This window comes from Felis catus, chromosome B1 (assembly GCF_018350175.1).
Source record: "Felis catus isolate Fca126 chromosome B1, F.catus_Fca126_mat1.0, whole genome shotgun sequence".
Lineage (NCBI taxonomy): Eukaryota > Metazoa > Chordata > Mammalia > Carnivora > Felidae > Felis > Felis catus.
In genome coordinates this window covers 183562581-183582307 of record NC_058371.1, presented here as the reverse complement: position 1 = coordinate 183582307, position 19727 = coordinate 183562581, and the positions used below count along the sequence as shown (strand labels likewise).

Sequence of the window (19727 nt, the reverse complement as noted above, 5' to 3'; positions counted from 1 at the left end):
ACCAAGTAACTGTACACATTTTTAAATGTTGAGTTTAGTATTTGTTTATACCGCCAATTAAACTTTTTAAAAATAAAGGGTCATCATACTTTCTCAGATGATGACTGCTTGACCAATTAAAGTTAGAAGACAATGTGGAAGTGATTTTGTGTTTGCCATTCTCTAATCCAATGGAAACGCGCGGCTTTTTAGTTCTGACGGGTGTAAAAGGACGTTGCTGAAATTCCCGAACAAATTTTAAACAAATAATAGGTGAGAAAGGATGTGAAGGGAGGGCCAACACTAAGTCTGGGTTTATGATCTCTCTAGACTAGTCCCAAGGTACATGTGAAAAACACGTGTGCAGGCTTAACAGCCCCGAATGCCTTTCTGGCCTCCCGCGGCATCAAACGAGGAACACAGAAGCTTAATGAAGCTTAATGAAGATTAGCAAGAGTGCTCTACACCTCAAAACCACTTAATTTTTAAATTTTCACACATTACATAGAAACCTGTTGAAGAGCGTCAGTCGCCAAAATCGCTACCCACCCCCCGCCCCCACCTGTACGCTAAACAGAAATACTTTAACGTTTTCCTTTTGTAAGGAGAATCAGCAACACATTAACTAACCCTTTTCTTGGTAAAAGCCCCTCAGTGTTCAACATCAGACAATAATGGTGAATGACATAATATAAAACTTCTAAGACCAGCATGCAGTGAAAAGGATTCAGAGGACCCAGGAACTTTGTACTATGCTACCCTTCGTGGCGTTGATCACAAGCTTCCATTATGGGGCACTCTGCTTTATTCTCTTGAGCAACCAACGTTCCATAACGTAATACGTAATGTTACGATGTTTCAGCATACTTCTCTTTTCTAAACACATGAGGAATTTAAAATAGAAAAGCCCCCAAAAAGTTACTAAATGTTTACATCTAATAATAAAAGTGCTGTCTTTTTATCTATTTCAATTCCAGCTGCAAGAATTTTTCAAGTAAACGGCTTTTAAAAAGTGAACTTGAATGATTTGGAGGACATTAATGGTGTCAGGAAAGTTTAAATCTTCTAGCAACTCTTAGGGAATAAAATACATCATTGACTCTGAGTCTGCTTGTTCACACTTCTGGTCACTTAAGTATTGGCTAAGGTTTATACACCAGAGGGGAGAATGTTCACTAAGGAAGTAGATGACGCAAAATGTTTGGTACAGAGTTTATTAACACTCTCTTAGAAATATGTGGTAAGCACCCACAAACACCTGGCAGCAACCACCCATTTAGAATACGAGAATAATCACATACCATCCCCGAGGAACTGTAGTTAGTACTTTGCCACCTCAGTGTTAGTTACTGTAGTGCTTCAAAATTACGACACTTATCTCGTTTAAAAATGGATTTAAACTGGCCTTCCTCTCTCCCATTTATGCAGACGAATGAAGTTATTGTAGGTATAGCATATCATGACTTCATAAGTAAATTCCTATGGCACAATATTTAATTGGATAAAAAGACAATGCGCAAAGTCATTTTTACGAAGGAACCAGATAGGGAGATGCGCTTTCGATAGAAAATAAACTCACGTAGATTTTTTTTGTATATTGTACATAATGGACTAAAGCTTTTCCATTTCATGGAGAATTTCATAAGGAATTCAACACAAACGGTAGTGGTATCTTTAATAATAACTGATTGCAAAGGTTTTTGTATTATACATGTTGGTAAAAAAGTGCTCATTGAAAAATTCTTTTATTCCTTCACTGGAAATGACCGTTAAGGTTGCTGAACCCATAAAATCTTAAAATTCAGATTATAGGTTTTTACGTATCAGTATCTTTAAAAGTTAAAGGAACAAATATACATAAAAAGGTAAATAAATTTCAAACCTTCACTTTGAACTTATAATAATACCATGTATTTGTGCCACATTGCTTTATCTTACGTTGTTATAATTAGAATATGAGTTAGTCTTTTTAAATGTATAGAATACCTTTTTAAATATAGAGACTACCTTAATAAATAGCAATTTATTTTGGTGGTAAAATAAATTTTTAAAGTTAGTTTTTAAGTGGAAAGTCACGGCTGTCAGCTTTTAAACATCTGTATGTATATAACATAATTTTTTTCTCTCTGTATATAAAGTAGGGGTTTTTTTAGACTCCCCTAAAATTGATTTGTCTCTCTTTGACCCTTCAGAAAAAAGTGCAGTCTCTCCCTTGCAACACTAGTTTTCGCTGATTCACTCGTCTGTAATACTGTGCACTGCCATGTAGCCCAGATCATTGAATGTTTGTATTTGTAAGAATTTAAAATTTTTTTTATCATTTTTCCTTTCACTTTGTGAAAAAGAGGTGAGTTGCCTCATTGGTTTCCCTGATGACTTAATGCCTCCTGCTCTCAGGGCATTACTGACAGATTATGGAGCCTGAGAATTTCTAACCTGTCCATTTTACATCATAGCTGAAATTACCCAAAAAGTAAGTCATCTTGTGTTAAAATTAATATTTAGGTAATACAGTTTTATGTGTCTGCATTATAAGTGTGCTTATGCTGCCTGAAATTCTTGAGGTTTGAAAAGATGAAAAGCACAACCATATCAGTCCAGAATAATCCTGTCTTATCAGCATCTGAGATTAGGACTTCCTGACATTCAGTTGTGGGGTCTCTGATTGAGTTGACCCACCCATGTTTAATTGCCAAGAGTTGGGTGCAAAGGAAGACGTAATTCAACATTCATTAGAGAAATGAATCCTCTGCCCGAGGGTTGGTTTATTGTGAATCTGTGAAAACTGTCTTTACACGATGCTGAGATATGGACCAATAGTCTAAACTGTTCATCAAAATCTTTATTTTCAAACGGAACTAGTTGAAGACCATGATTCTACACACTAGTCACGAATTATCTTCTATTTTGCTTACCGGACTTCCAAAATAAAAAACTTTGCAAAGCGGCCCGGATCCTTTGTGGAACGAGTGAAAAATGAATTGCCTGATTGTCACTCTTTACTATTTCAATTAAAAAGAAGAGAGACTTGACTTTCCGTAGTTTTTTCAAGTTGCTTTGAATTGTTCATATCCCCAGAAGTGTAATTCCATTGTGCCATTCTCGTAGTCAGTTGGGATTACGGTAGTTTTTAACTACTCCTTTCTTTATAGCTTTTAATGACTGAACTTTTTACATGTGTATATGTTTCCTTTCCAACACGATAAAACTACATATGATTTTAGACTTGTTGTTGAATGAATATTACCATAATACAGATTTATTCCTTCATGTTTTGTTGACTTATTTTCTAAAACTTTAATAGTTCTACCATGCTATTGATTACTTTCTTTATTCTTTCAGTTGCACCGCTTTGTTTTCTGTACCATGAACCTTCCAAACTGTATCAGATATTCCGTGAGATGTATGTGCGTTTTTTCTTCAGACTACATTCCATCTCTTCTCACCCTTCTGTAAGTTCATAAACATTGGATCAAATTAGACTCTAATCTGTTTTCTTCCCTTAAGGAAAAGTCTCCTACTCGGTTTCATTGTGAAGCAACACATTGTAATTTGTGGTTTTAGGCAACATATTTCTGTAGAATAAATGAAAAGAAAAAAATTGATATTTAAATACTTTTGGTGATAATGAAGGAGGAAAAAAGCCTTTATCAATTGCACTTAAATTATCTTTTATATGTTAACAGAAAAAAAAAACATATAAAAATGTCTGTATTATTCACTTGGACAAGTATGCCTTCTTTGCACGCTGGTGTCCCCATCTAGGAGATGAGCTTGATATATTTCTGTAGTGCTCAGGAGAAGAGCACTTGGGTAGTCCTCGGCTCATGGCCAAGTGTCCTGTAAATAAATGAGTGCTGTTTTTACTGTTGTTGTTGCTGTGATTATCATCATCATCATCTCTTCTTTGTTAATGAAAATCAAACATTTATCTGTCACTTATTTTTCAATTTCACATTTGACTAGTTATCAGTTACCATACTGATATTTTCTTTGTGTTTATTCAGTAGATAGCTCCGTTGACCTCAAAGTCAAAGAGGAGCATATCGGGAGTTGAACATTTTTATCTGTTTTATTTGGCCAGTCCTTTATCATATCTTTTTTTCCACCCATGAGCTTGAGTAAAAGCAGTATTTATTTTATATGTTTTTTTCACCTTTGGGCCTGCTCTGGTTTACTTGTGGGTAATCTGACTGACTCTCCAGAAGAAACAGTAAATTAGAACGTATCAGGGCTACCAGATTTCCCTAAAGAGAAGACTCTGTCCCTGCTGTTGAACTGAATTGCTGTTCTTTATCCCCCCCAGTTTAACCCTGTGTATTCCTGTTCCGCTTTCCTGTGTCTCCACCTTTGCTCCCATACATTGCTCGTGAGAGCCAGCAGATAACAGAAATCCAGGATGTCTCACATGAACAAAGGAGGCACCACCAATTATCTTGGGTTTCTTCTCTCCGAGACAACTTGAGTTAGTGCTTATCTCACGTTAATTTTTAGTCTAATCCGAAATATGCTAACAATTCTATTTTCTAATAACCTCATTTTTAGCCTCAGATTTCTTACTCTCGTATTCTGTGCCATTTTATGCTTCAGAGTTTAAAAAAAAAAAACAAAACTTTTTTTTAAGTGGCTGCCCGTTACGCACCCACAGTGTCTGTCCCTGTGCAGAGCACTGAAGCTTGACGCCCAGCAAACCCTGGATATTCTTTCTCTGTCTCTGTGCTGACCCTGAGGTGTCCTTTTTCAGTGAATTGGTTGGGCCAGCCCTGCCTCTGCCCTTTCTTTATTCAGTGGCAGTCATCTCCTTTGCTGGCTTGCAGCCAGACTCAACTATTTGGAACCACGACAGCCTTTTTTCTCTAGAAACTCACAAAGAGGATCAAAACTTCCTTACAAAGATCAACCCTGCGGAATGCTGAGCTACAAGAAAGACTTTATTCAGAGCTGTCAAGTAATAAACACACTTGAAAAGCCATCTGCTTAAATCGGTTACTTCTTGTCCTCTACAAATAATGCCCTTATAAAGGGTAGATTTCAGATACATACACAGATGTATAGTTCAGGCATAATGTGTATATGTCTTTATACTAAGTAACCAAACATTCTTGTTCGATAACTTCCTGATGCAAATTTCAAGCAGTCAGTAGTCCCTTTTCCCCTGGGGATGGATTTCAAAGAAAGTGAAAACAGCAGGAAATACTTTCCTTGATGGGTGAGGCAGCTAGAAGGGAAAGGACACATGGAGGCATAAAGGGTGTGACTATAGTACCAGAGAAATACCTGGAAACTGGAATGGATCCAGAAAAAACTAGTTTGCTGGACCTAAGTGATAATACCGGGCTTACAAAGTAGCATGTTTTCTATAAAATGATGTTTTTCCTTGGACTCTGAGCATTATACACCAGATTATATAGGGAATGCATTGTGTTAAAAAGGAGGCTCCTTGGCATATCTGTAATAGTAAGTATCCGTAAATAGGGAAAAATTTATCTTTAAACACAGTATTAGAGATCATTAGTACATTTCCTGTTTTTGACTCTTAGACAATATACAAATATTTATGTTAATAATCTTTTCCTCATTTCCATTTGAATAATTTATTGGCAGAGTTCAGTTTTAAATACTAAAATATATTTTTCTTTTGTGTCTTGTTATTATATCCAGGGTATTGTGTCCCTCTGTCTGCTGTTTGAAACTCTTCTTCAAACTTACCTCCCCCAGCTCTTTTATCATCTACGAGAAATTGGGGCTCAACCGTGAGTACCTTTCTTTCCTAATTGAAGAATAGATTGTTTGACATCAGAAGGTTCTCTTACATCATTGTAAAGCACTTTTAAAGATACAGTAATTCCTCAGAGAAATTAAACTAACAGTTTCTCCAATGAAACAGTAATTATCCGGTAGTAAAGTGTAGCTGTACATTGTGCCAAAAATTTTTGGAAGAATTCCCAAAATCCTGATAAATTTTTATTTGCGGGGATTTTTATGCCTGGTACAAGAAGCACCAAAATGAACTTATTTCCATTTATAATGAGAGGTGTTGGCCAAAACTGAGGCAAAAATTTGTGGATACAAATACTACCCAAGAAATGTGATAATAATAAAATTAAGTCAGTTTAGGCTAAATTTATCAGAGAACAACTTATGAAAGCTATATAAATTAAAGTTTGCTGTCTTGTTAAAGGAAACATAAATTACCTAGCAATGACTGTGATTTTTTTCATTCCAAAATTTGAAGATTTGTTCATTTACCTCAATATTAGTTATCAGTGAATATATAGGGTATCTCTGGACTTCCATATTATTGGTTCTCTTCTCTTTTTGAAATAACAATGTCTAAGGCAACAGAAGTTTCTAAATGATTGATTAATATTTTGTTACTGTCTTCCCCTTCGTGCAACCAGTTTCCACTATTGGGAGGACATATTTGAAAGGTGCATTAACTCTGAGATGGCAAAAGTAGTTAATGGGAAATACAACAGTTTAGTATTTGTCGTCCCCACACTTGAATCCACATCAGGTAGATGGATGGATGGATGGATGGATGGATGGATGGATGGATGGATGAGTGGGTATGTTTAAGAGACAGACCAGGGTTTAAATTCTGTCTACTAAACTGTATAATCCTAATGAAGTTATTGAATTCATCTAAGTTTCATTTTCTTTCTTTAAATCAAGATAATTCAATTTCCTCATCTTTAGAATCAAGAGAATTCCTACCTCATGAAGTTGTTTCAATAGTGAAGGATTTTATATATATTCTTTATGTAAAGCACCATTGAATTTCAGACATCTTAGATCTTAGAAATGCCATTTATAAAACAACATTTCATATCATCCACTGATAATACTGAGCTTATACCCTTTCCTTCGTAGCCAGTAAAAAACAGGATTCTGTTAATGTTTAAGATTATAAAACAAGAATGTGCCAGAAATATTTTATATTGTACACAGGTCTCTTTTTTTCTTAAATTTGTAGTAAATTGACCTTTGTTTTTACTCTTGTGGAATGAACATTTGAATATAATGAGGCTTTACCATGATTAAGATGTTTAGTTTACTGCTAGAAACTAAAATCCTAACTTTTTTCTAGCCTATTTATATACTTTAATCATTAAAAGGAACAAATTTATTTCAATGACTCATGATAAACATTAAAATTCTTATGCAGAAGAAAGTATTAAAAATTAATTATCAAGCTAGAAATACATTCTTAAAAGGCTTTTATGAATTGAAGGTTTTTAAATTAGAATTTAATTCTTTAATAGATATAGGACTATTCAAGTTATCGATATCTTCTTGAGTAAGCTTTGGTATTTTGTTCATTTTATCTAAGTTATCGTATTTATGGACATGAAGTTATTTATGATATTCCATAATTATTCTTAATTAGCCTTTTAATATGTATAGAATCACAGTGACAACACCTCTCTCATTCTCGAGATTGATATTTGTATCTTCTCTTTTTTCTTGATTGTTTGGCTAGAGGTTTATTAATTTTATTCTTTGAAAGAAACATGTTTTGGTTTCTTTAATTTTCTCTCTTGTTTTTCTGTCTTAAATTTCATTGATTTATGCTCTTATATTTATTATTTCCTTCCTTATGTTTGCTTTAGGCTTGTTTTGCACTTGTCTTCTTGTTTAAGGTTAAAGATCATTAGTTTGAGACCTTTCTTCTTTTCTGATATAAGCAATATTGTTATAAATTGCCTTCAAAGCACTGCATTACCTCCACACAACAAATTTTGATATGTTGTATTTTCATTTTCATTCAGTTCAAAATGTTTCTTAATTTCTCTTGTCACTTCTTTTTGACCATGGGTTTTATTAGAAGCATGTTGTTTAATTTCTAAACAGTTGTTTAATTTCTAAATATTCTAAAAATTTCTGTTATTGATTTCTATTTTAATTCTGTTGCAGTTAGACAACATGCTTCATAAAATTTCAGTTTTTTAAAATGTATCGAAGTTTGTAACGTGGCCCAGAATTTGATCTGTCTTGGTGAATATTACAAATACATTTGAAAAGCATTCACGTTCTGCTGTTGTTCAGCAAAATATTCTATCAATGTCAACAAAGTCAAGTGTTTGGTAATGTCAAGCCTTCTATAAACTTACTAATTTTCTGTCTACTTTTTCTATTAATTTTTGAGAAAGAAATGTTAGTCTCCAATTATAATTGTGAATATGTCTATTTCTTCCTTCATTGGTACACATATTTTACTTCATGTATTAGAGGCTCTGTTTTTAGGAGAACGGATCCCTATATCATTATTGATGTCTTTATTCCTGGCAATAAGTCTACTACATTTGATAGAGCCGTTGCAGCTTTCTTTCAATTACAATTTGTGTGGTGTATTCTTTCTGTCCTTTTACTTTTAACATATCGATTATCTATGTCTTTATTTTTTAAATGGCTTTCTTGTCAAAAGTGTAACTGGGTTTTCCAGTGTGTCAATTTGTCTTTTTAATTGGTATGTTTGTTCCACTTACATTTAATAATTGATATTATTAGGTTATAGTAATATCAATTGATACCATCTGCTATCTTGGCAGACATTTACAATTTGTCTTTTTTCATTCTTTTTTCCTTTTTTCCTGCATACTTTTTAATTGAGTATTTTTTTAAATAATGCATTAATAATTTTTAATATCTATTACATTTTGAAATGATAATATTTGAGATATACTAAATTAAATAAAATATATTGTTGAGATTTAATTTACCCATTTCTTTTATTTATTTATTTATTCATTTATTAACATTTATTTATTTTTGAGACAGAGAGGGACAGAGCATGAACAGGGGAGGGGCAGAGAGAGAGGGAGACACAGAATCTGAAACGGGCTCCAGGCTCTGAGCAGTCAGCACAGAGCCCGACACGGGGCTCGAACTCACGGACTGCGAGATCATGACCTGAGCCGAAGTCGGCCGTTTAACCGACTGAGCCACCCAGACTTCCCTACCCATTTCTTTTTACTTCTTTTAATGTGGTTGTTAGAAAATTTTAACTTACATGTGTGGCTTTCATTATATTTCTCTCTCTTTTTTTTAATATATGAAATTTATTGTCAAATTGGTTTCCATACAACACCCAGTGCTCATCCCAAAAGATGCCCTCTTCAATACCCATCACCTACCCCCCCTCCCTCCCACCCCCCATCAACCCTCAGTTTGTTCTCAGTTTTTAAGAGTCTCTTATGCTTTGGCTCTCTCCCACTCTAACCTCTTTGTTTGTTTGTTTGTTTGTTTTCCTTCCCCTCCCCCATGGGTTTCTGTTAAGTTTCTCGGGATCCACATAAGAGCGAAAACATATGGTATCTGTCTTTCTCAGTGTGGCTTATTTCACTTAGCATCATACTCTCCAGTTCCATCCATGTTGCTACAAGAGGCCATATTTCATTCTTTCTCATTGTCACGTAGTACTCCATTGTGTATATAAACCACAACTTCTTTATCCATTCATCAGTTGATGGACATTTAGGCTCTTTCCATAATTTGGCTATTGTTGACAGTGCTGCTATAAACATTGGGGTACAAGTGCCCCTATGCATCAGTACTCCTGTATCCCTTGGGTAAATTCCTAGCAGTGCTACTGCTGGGTCATAGGGTAGGTCTATTTTTAATTTGTTGAGGAACCTCCACACTGTTTTCCAGAGTGGCTGCACCAGTTTGCATTCCCACCAACAGTGCAAGAGGGTTCTCACGCCAGTCAGAGTGGCCAAAATGAACAAATCAGGAGACTATAGATGCTGGAGAGGATATGGAGAAATGGGAACCCTCTTAATCGAGTATTTTTTATTCCATTTTAACACTACTGTGGGATTATTATTTATACCTTTTTTAAAACATCTTTTTTCATAGATATCTGTCTTAGTTCAGTCTGCTGTAACAAATTACCATAGACTGTGTGGCTCATAAATAACAGAAACTTATTTCCCACAGTTCTGAAAACTAAACGTCCAAGATCAAGGCGATAGCATGGTTCAGTGAGGACCCTCTTCTTCAGTGAGTTCCATTGAGGACCCTCTTCTAGGCTGCAGACTATGAACTTCTTATTGGACTTATTCTCCACGTGGTGGAGAGCAGAGAAGAGAAACAGGCTCTCTCATGACTCTCATGAAGGCACTAATCCCAACCATGAGGGCTTCATCTTTTTCCAATTACCACCCTAGGGCTCCCCCTTTGTCCTAATACCATCACTTTGTGAGGTAGAGTTTCAACATATACATGGCGGGTGGGAGGACACAACCATTCAGTCCATAAGAGTGCTCTGGGGTTTACAATATACACTCAAAAAAATTTGTTTTAATGTTTATTTACTTTTGAGGGAGAGAGAGAAAGAGAAAGAGTACGAGCAGGGGTGGGACAGAGAGAGAAGGGGACAGAGGATCTGAAGTGGGCTCTGCACTGAAAGCCTGATGCGAGGCTCAAACTCACAGACCCCGAGATCATGACCTGAGCCAAAGTCAGGTGCTTAATGGACTGAGCCACCCAGGAGCCCCTACAATACCCTACAATATGCATTTTTAATTAATTACCTTCTACCTTCAAATAAACTCCAGCATGGATGGCTTTACTGGTAAATTCTGCCAGACATTTCGGGAAAAATGTTTTTTTCATTAGCCACTATCAAGATCTTTTCTCAGCAGCTTGATTCTGATGTATCTGGGCATGGATGTCTGTACTTGGGGTTTGCTAAGCTTCTTGAATCTTTAAGCTTGTATCTTTTGCCAAATTTAGGACATTTTCAATCATTATTTCGTCCAGTACTTTTTTCTGTAACATATTTATTCTCCTTCTCTTCTAGAATTCCAGTGACACAAATGTTAAAACTTTTGGTCTTATCCCAAAGGTCCCTGAAACTATTCCCTTCATTTTCAATCATTTTTACTCTGTGGTTCCGATTAGGCATTTTCTATTGATCTGTATTCAAAATCACTGGCTCTTTTCTCTGTCATTACCATTTTGCTGTTGGGTCTATCCAGTGAGGGTTGTTTTCTGTTTTTTGTTATTTTTCAGTTTTAAAGTTTCCATTTGGGGGCGCCTGGGTGGCGCAGTCGGTTAAGCGTCCGACTTCAGCCAGGTCACGATCTCGCGGTCCGTGAGTTCGAGCCCCGCGTCAGGCTCTGGGCTGATGGCTCAGAGCCTGGAGCCTGTTTCCGATTCTGTGTCTCCCTCTCTCTCTGCCCCTCCCCTGTTCATGCTCTGTCTCTCTCTGTCCCCCCCCAAAAAAAATAAATAAACGTTGAAAAAAAATAAAAAAAAAATAAAGTTTCCATTTGGTTCTTAGGAAAACTCATAGAACTGTGCATTAATAAGGGTAAATTTTACTTTCCATAAATTATACCTCAATGAACTTTATTTATAATAAACTAATTCTGTGCTGTACATAGAGGGGGGGCACAATGTGTGGTGCTGTTGTTCTATTAAGACACTGACAAATCCAATAAAATGAAACCAGTTGATCTTGATCATTTAGACATAAAAGACAAATGATCTTTTTTTAATTTAAAATATCTTGTGGCCAAAAATTACTGTGGCATTCATAAGCAGATATTCTTAAAGCCAACCAAAAAGTTTAATTTGTCAATGCTACTCCCTTGGTGTACCTTGATATATTAGAATAATAGTTATCTGGTATTGAGGAATTTCTGAAAACTTGGGGGTCTTTTTTGGTCTTAAGAGAATTAATACATCAAGAAAGGCAATCTTTAGATTCCTTTCTCTTGCTTTAAGAAAGTAGCACAGATATTTATGTATATACTATTGTAACAGCTCCAGCAAAGAGTTTGGCTAACACTTCTCAGGAGCAGTTAAGTGATGTTAAGAATAGATAGTACAGAAATGTGAGGGAATAGTTTGTCTCTTAAAGCACCAAGGCTAACGAGTTCATTTCCTGATTTCAGAGATAAATTATTACTGTAACATAACCTACTTATAAATAGTGGGATCTTGTATCTCTTAGGATTTTTTTTTGTCAAAGTCAATTGAATTCTCCGGTTGTTCCCCTTTAAAATGAAGGGTTTGAAATCAGAAATCTATTTCTAAGGTCCCTTATAACTTCACAACTATTTGCCTTCAAAGACTCCTACTTCTTGTTTTATTTTATTCATCCTATGTAGCCTTTTGACTGAAACGTAGGAATACAACTTATTGAATTGGAAAAGTATGCAGCTGCCAAGCATTTTTCCGGTATTTTGAATAAAAATTCAAATAATCATGATTCGAATGATTCAAACTGTTAAGGACTGTTGACTAGTAAGATCACCTCATTGATAACTAATTAGTAAAGACCCTGAAAAATAGCACATAGGAGTGAGTTTTCTAAAGGCTGAACTGTAACATCGCAGATATACATTTTCCCTCTTGATACGTTGAGACCACTAATTTGAAGACTCATGGCTTCTCACCATTGCAGTCTTGCAGCTTTTAAGAGAGTACTTGAGATTTAAATGCTGAGGTGATTTCTAAGACTCACAAAGAAGTTAACATAACCGTGGAATTGGCTGGCTCTTCTGACATTGTTTGTAAGAAAAAAACATTCACTGGTAAAATTTATTTTCTTTTTTCTTTGCCTACAGGCTGCGCATATCCTTTAAATGGATGGTTCGAGCTTTCTCTGGATATTTAGCTACAGATCAACTCCTGCTTTTGTGGGATAGAATCCTAGGATACAACTCTCTGGAAATTCTTGCTGGTAATAAGTGCTTGTTTGTAAAACACATGCTGTTTCTATAATAAAGCCCCTTTCTTTTTTTTTTTCTTTTTTTTTTTTTTTGAGACAGGGAGAGACAGAGCATGAACAGGGGAGGGTCAGAGAGAGGGAGACACAGAAACTGAAACAGGCTCCAGGCTCTGAGCTGTCAGCACAGAGCCCGACGCGGGGCTCGAACTCACGGACCGCGAGATCGTGACCTGAGCCGAAGTCGGATGCTCAACCGACTGAGCCACCCAGGCGCCCCAAGCCCCTTTACTTTCTGACATTCACCATCTGTAATTGCAGTTTGAGTCTATAGGTGTCTGTCATTTCTAATTCCTAAACATTTAATAGATTTACCTGCCTTAGAAGACAAGTACTGAAGTTCTGAGATCTAGATACTTCCGTGTAACTTCCCAACACTAGTGCATCCCGAGTCTTTCTTCTTTGCCCCGAGGAAAGTCCATTTCTCCTCCCCTGCTTTTCGTTTAGCCAGGGCTTACTGTCAGCTGCTGTGAGGTCAGCACAGCCGAGCGTAGGGATACGTCAGTCCTACTCCTGGCTTCTCTACCTTCGCACGTGTTCCGAGCCCCTTCTCAACCACGGCCTGAAATCTAAGCTGACACGGAGCCTCCCTGCGAAGTTGACATCTCAGCTCTTCTGGACTTGAGTTTGAGTTCTGGACTTGAATGCAAAACCTTTTCCTTTTCGCTAACACCCTCTGACTCCTGGTGGTTGAGTTTCCCCTTTTAGGTATTCTCTTCAGCCAAAAAAGATTTCATCTGTTTTTTCAGGAAGCCACAGATTGATCTCTTATTATAATTAAGCGGGTCTTATAATAGAGATACAAGACAACTGTATGATAATACATAGGGCACAGATTTCTTGTTAATTATATTATTTTGCTTATCTTATACAAAATAATCTCAGTTATTTTAATCATTGGGATTATTAGGAAATTCAAATAAATAGCACAAGGTTTTCACAACAATGGATGGAGAGCAGAAAAGCCGGCAGAGTGCTGGGTCCAACCTTCTCCAGTTGTGTATATTGAATAAATTATCTAACCTGTGGGAGTCTTCATTTCCTTACCTTATATTGAGAGCATTATCAAGATCCCGCTCTGGGTAATTGTGGAAACAATGCTTCATTGAAGAAGTCCCTTTTCTTATAGAAGATTCTTTAGGTACCATATTAACATATTCTTGAATGCTGAGAGGTCTAGAATAATAGTATGTTAATTCAAAAAGCAAAATTAGAGTAATAATAAAGTGTCGTGAAGAAAAACATCACCCTTGGTGTAATCAGAGACACCGCTTAATGGTGCTGCTAACAACTCCCAGTATCCTTCTGTCTCAATTGGATTTTGAGCCCGTACAGATAGGCGTGAGGAAAGAAGGATCTGCCCTCAGCTGTCTTGGCTGAATGGCAGTGATGCATAGAATCTACAGGGAGAGGAATCCTAGAGGGCATCAGGTATGATTCTTTTAGATGTTTCTGACAGGCGGTCCTCACCCTCTGCTTAAACACTTCAGTGTTGGGTCGTCCTTGTCTGGCGAGTTAGCCCATCTCACTTCTGGATGACATGACTTGCTAAAATGTACTCCTGTTAAGCCAGGGTTATCATCACGTTTTTTCTACCCTCGCCTTTCCCCAGAGCCTTCTACTTTCCAGGCTAAGAAGCTTTGTTTTCTGCTACTGTTTCTCAGGCAACAGGATTGTAGACTTTCCAGCAAATAAATCTCCTCTGGGTGGATCATAAATTTTGAGGAGTGTTGTGTTTAGTTGCTGTTGTTGTTGTTTATCATTTCAAAATATTAGAGCATGGTAAAGAAAGGGGGCTCAGTATAAGAAAGTACTTTCTAATAATTAGGATTTTTCAAAACTAGAATGGGCTTTTTAATGGTCACCTGAAGGTTAAGAGGTTTTCTACTGTGAAGGAAATGTGGAATTGAAAGACCTTTAAGCCCTCTAACAATTTAAATGTTCTCATTCTGGGACTTATCACCCCTCAGCAAACTTATGTGAAAGAGAAATAAATGAATGTTGACTAACGCATTTCCTCGAAGCTAGGCACCCTGCTGGAGCTCAGAACATTAATAAAAACGTTACTGATGAACAGGTAGAAATGCACTCTGCACCGGTTTCCTACTTTTCCCTGAACGGTTTTTTAAAAATCAGCAGGGAAGAATTACAGAACATGTAGAAATGGAACTAGACTCCCCTCCCATGAATTCAGATCAAGAGCCAGAGGATGGATAATTTCATGTAGGGGTACCCAAACTCATTGTTATTATTTCAGACATTTGGGGGGATGGATACTTTGGGACCACCTTTTTTGCCCAAGTTAGCTATTATATAGCCTTTAGACGGTTTTAGTAAATATTACTAATTTAGTAAGTATTACTAAAAATTAATTATGAATTAATGAGGGTCTTTTGAGGAACAGTTTAAAGCAAAGGTGCCTGAATGTTTGTGGTAGAGTTGCTTAGAATTAACAAGCATAGCTTAAACGGCCAAAAGTAAATGTTAGAGTCTCTCTACTTCATGTGAGGCATGATTGCAGTTGAAAATATCCCAAAGTGGAGAGCTGTTCTCCTTGGCAAACAGAAGTGTTCTGCGGAAAGGCTGGGCAAATCAAACATGAGGCAGACGCAAAGGAACTTCTGTGATGTGACACCAAGATAAATAAAGGTTATGAGCACATAAGCACTTGGATGCTGAGGTCAATTAGTGGCCTGATCTTTTTTCCCCCCTCTTATCTACCTTTGGAAAAACAATTTCCCGCCATGTAAAACTCTTTCCTGCTACAGCAGAAAGTTTGGCCATCCTGTCAAGCTTTCACCAACTCTGTTAAATTACACACAAAAAAGGAAGTAGCCATCATACTCCTTAGCTTCTCAAATGTCTCCATTGTCAAAATGATTCTAGATATTAGGAAAACTATAGAGAAGTTGCTGGTCGAAAGAAATTATTTTCTTTGATACTCTTATAAACATAGACACTCAGTGACGCTAAAGTACTTAAGTTTTCTCCTTTTCAGTTAAAAGGTAAAAGTCTTTGTCCCTGATCTCTTGCATCCCTTGTTACAAATTAAATAATCCCATCTGATTTGGCTTTTTTAAGTTTTGTTTTACCACTACCATCTTCCCCCCACCCCCCACCCACCCCCAGAATTTTCCTGCCTAACTAGTTGCAATGCTTTTTTCTTTTGCCAGACTGTCCAAAATCTATTGTACCCTAAAAAATGCCTGTGTTTCCCAGTCTGGTCTGGTTGCTCTGTGCCTCTCTCTGGGAAAATTAAGAGGTCTGGATGTTGACGTCTACTCCCCTGTCAGAGCCCAGGATCATCATAGCATCATCCTTCAGGCCATCTCTGGAAAACCATTCCGAAGGGCAGCAGAGAGGACTCATAGGAAAGCACCCAGATTTTCATGTCAGGGAAGACTCGTTACTACTTACCTTCAGTCTAAGTGCTAAGAGTGGTTAGACGCTTAGGCTCCAGAGCCAGGGTTAAGTTCTCACTCCACTGTTTTCTACCTGTGTGGCTTTGAACATGTCATCCAAACTCACTGGGCCTCAGTTTCCACCTTAATACAATAGGGCTAGCAATGGTTCTTAACTCAGAGTTGGTATGAGAACTATCAGTAGCACTGTTGTGATCCCCACAGTAAAAATGTATTTTAAAAAACTATCTATTTGGATTAGCTCTGCCAGAAACTCAGGAGCCAGTCTTTCAAATAATTTTGAAGATTCCTTACCATTTATTTCCTAAATTTCAAGGACTTGTGGGGTAGAGAATAAACTACCACCACTGGTGATGGAAGAGAAAAAAGGGGGGAGAAGTCAAGAGCCATCCTTAGGCTTGTCATCACCTTGTCAGGGCACCCACCTCTCACATGGGTCCTTTCGCTGGCCATGATGATGCACTCCCACATGTGGGGCTTTGTGCAGATTATGTAAGAAGAAAGATTACACGTTAGCATTACTTTCTTTTCATAGGCATATGCAACGTATGCAAACGTTGCTTTCCACTCCATGTACATTATTGACCTTCAAGGTGTCCTATAATTTTTTTTTCAAAGTTTCAACTTCTTTTTCCTATAGCCAACGTTAATGTAAATTTCAGGATCAGTCGACAGCAGCTCTCCCCACATACCTATCCACTTATGACACTCTAAGAAAGTCAATGCTGAGTATAAAAGTATAACAAAATATTATAAAAATTTTTTTTTAAGAAAATGCTTTATTGCCGCATTTCTATCAGGACCTCTTGAGACATATGAAACGTGATCTGATAAACTTGAAAACGCAGTCTCCATATAACTTTTCAGAATCCTGTTGCGTTAGTAAAAAACACCTGCGTCAAATAAACCTTTAATTGTAAGTAATCATTAGATCTCCATGCCATTTAAAAACTTGTAATTTAAGTTACAGGCATGAAAGAAATCATTTCTAAAAACGGCTCTTTTAAGACCACTGAATTTTCCTTTTTCCCCAAACTATGGGATTCGGTTTATCTACCCGCCGGGCGCTCTGTTCTCCGGAGGAGATCATTTCCCTTTCGTCGCAGGACCTAAACTGCAATGCATGCGTGCAAGTCACGTAAAGCACCAGTTCTGGGCTCTCCTAGGGGGTTGCGGGCATAGCAGTAAATTTGTCGGGCTGATGAGTAGGTCAGCAGTTGAAATAGTGTGCATTCTTTTCCAGTCCTGGCAGCTGCTGTGTTTGCTTTCCGAGCAGTGAACCTGATGGAGGTGACATCACTGGCTGCAGCTGAAGTAAGGATAAGTTTCACTGGGACGGGATGGAAATAGTTCCTGAGAGAGTGCCAGGCTTGGGCACTTCAGTCTCAGATGCATAGGACACACATTACTCATAGCCTCATTTCTTCACTTGGGTAAAGCCTATAAGTTTCGAGCTAAGGAATATTAAGTATTCAAGATTCCTTAATTCGTTGAGAACAATCTTCTTGTGAAGGAGTCACACACAAGATTATATAGGAAACCAATATAACTGTTACGGGAAACCAGACACCCAGTAGTTGTAGTAGAAACTATTGGAGCCCAAGTTGCATTTTCTTATTGCACACGTCCACATGTTCTGCTAGAACAAAGAAAATCTAGTCAGGAGAGTTAAAGAGCATGCGTTTGGATGATACAGTAAAGATACATAGGTGCTTTTTTTTGGTCATTTAAAATAATGAGTTAATGTTTTAATGTTTCTTTTCAATGGTATAATTTATACCTGACACACAGTTCAATTAAATAGCGGCTTACCATATTACTCTATTTGTTTTTTCTCATAGAAATTTAAATGATACCCTTAAAATAGCTGCCGACATTCTTTGCTTAAAGGGAAAAGGATGTTTATGCGTCTTGCAACTGAATAAACATTAGCCCCGTCTCAAAAACGATTTCCTAAAGCCAGATACTCCTTATACTAGTATAACGGGACCAAGATTCATAATGTACGTTTATTTATAGAAGCAAGTTGAAATATTAGACCTCTTATAAACTCATGCTACCTTGTATATTTGAAGAAGGCTCAAGGCAAAAGTCCAGGTTATTTTCTACTGCACGTTTTAGCGTTTTGCACATGTTCTAACATTAAGATATTGAGAAAAGCGAAGGGAGGTCGTAGCTTCAGGACACGTTTTTAGGACGAACGTGAAGAACTCAGAAAGTGTGTCAAAGCCAGAATTGCATGGCAGTGGTGTTTCTGTTGTGCTGTATTTCATAGGCTTCCTTTTGCCAGTTAGAATACTGACATTAACAATTCTTTTTGTTTTGTGTTTTCGTTCCAGGCAGTTCTTGCTGACCTTTCTACCTTAAAAGTTATGCCTCTTCTTCAAATTTTTCTGTTTGCTACTGTCACCTGATCTCCTTCAAGGTCACTGACAACACATCTAGTTTTTTTCATTAGAAAATAATCATGAACTATGCAAACTCTGCATAAAACCAAAATTAAACTTCGCATATAAGCCAATAAAGATCATGTTCCCTCTTCAGTTAAACCTAAGTCGTTTTTCACTTTTTGAAACAAAGCTCTGCGCACCAAATGTTCCACTGCATGCTGCTGATTTTCAAGAGAGAAGCAATAGACCTAACTTCTGCTAAACTGAGCATACCATGTATATAATCCTGACTTGTAAAAGGCATGTAACGATATATGCAATAAGAACTAAAGATACTGTAATAAACTTGAAGAGGTAATGTAGCCTCTGGGACAATTTTCTTCCGTCAGTTTGTAAATTTATCTCTAGATAATGTATCATTTTGTCTTATGAATTGTTCTTCACTCAGAGCCAGGGGTGGAGTAGAATGTGGGAAGCCTGGAAAAAGGTAATGGAATTCAAGTGTGCTTTGGTGTTTTTAACACCTTTTGTCTCACCAGTGACCTTCTAGATCCCTTTCCACTCTATTTCTCCCTTAAAGGTCTCTACTGGGGAAGGTCAAATAACAGTTGTCTCCATCTGACAATATTTATTCCTCACTTTCCGAAAAAAGAAAATTACGGAGCGATCCCTTCAAACTTCTCAACCTTCCATCTCTTGCCTTGAAGACTTGACCCTGCTGAGGCCTGTTGCCAGGTTCTCCCCCTTTGGACGTGCGCAAAGAGGGCATCACGGATTCGATGAAGGGAATGAAAAATCAAAACCGTATCCAATTTTGCTGAATCTTTGTTTAACAAGATTTGCTTCTAGGGCAGAGCATCTGAGGAACTAGAAGTAGGTACTATACGTTCATTTTAGAACTGAAGACGTTATGCGAGGCGTCAGTCTTATTTTGGTCTTTATTATAAGTGAGTCTTTTTTATAATTATTTTATATGACTTGCAAAAGACCTACCACATCTGTCATTCAGAATAATAGAATATGAAAAAAAAGTGTCCAAATTCAAGATGCTGATCATTCCAACAGAACTTTGAATCAATAGATTGATATTCTCACTGAATGCTTAGCATTGTATTTTGTCCAAATGTATTTCCTGAGTCTTTTATTTAAAGAGTATGTATTAATTAGGAAGTGAACGAGGTTTAGTTCAGCCTA

The 19727-nt window shown here is 37.0% G+C and overlaps 1 protein-coding gene across 6 annotated transcripts in view; it reads left to right on the top strand.

Moving 5' to 3' along the window:
- The window catches only part of TBC1D19 (TBC1 domain family member 19), a 148260-nt gene extending 129369 nt beyond the window's left edge, over positions 1-18891 (top strand). For 4 of the 6 annotated variants that reach the window (XM_045056489.1, XM_003985476.6, XM_006931184.5 and 1 more), the window contains 5 exons: positions 3322-3431; positions 5641-5732; positions 12561-12676; positions 17387-17457; positions 18483-18891. In XM_045056489.1, coding sequence (XP_044912424.1) covers positions 3322-3431; positions 5641-5732; positions 12561-12676; positions 17387-17457; positions 18483-18557 — 464 coding nt within the window. In that variant the 3' untranslated portion in view covers positions 18558-18891. The other 2 variants (XM_045056488.1, XM_019829664.3) reach the window with 2 other exon arrangements.
- The last annotated feature ends 836 nt before the right edge of the window (positions 18892-19727 follow it).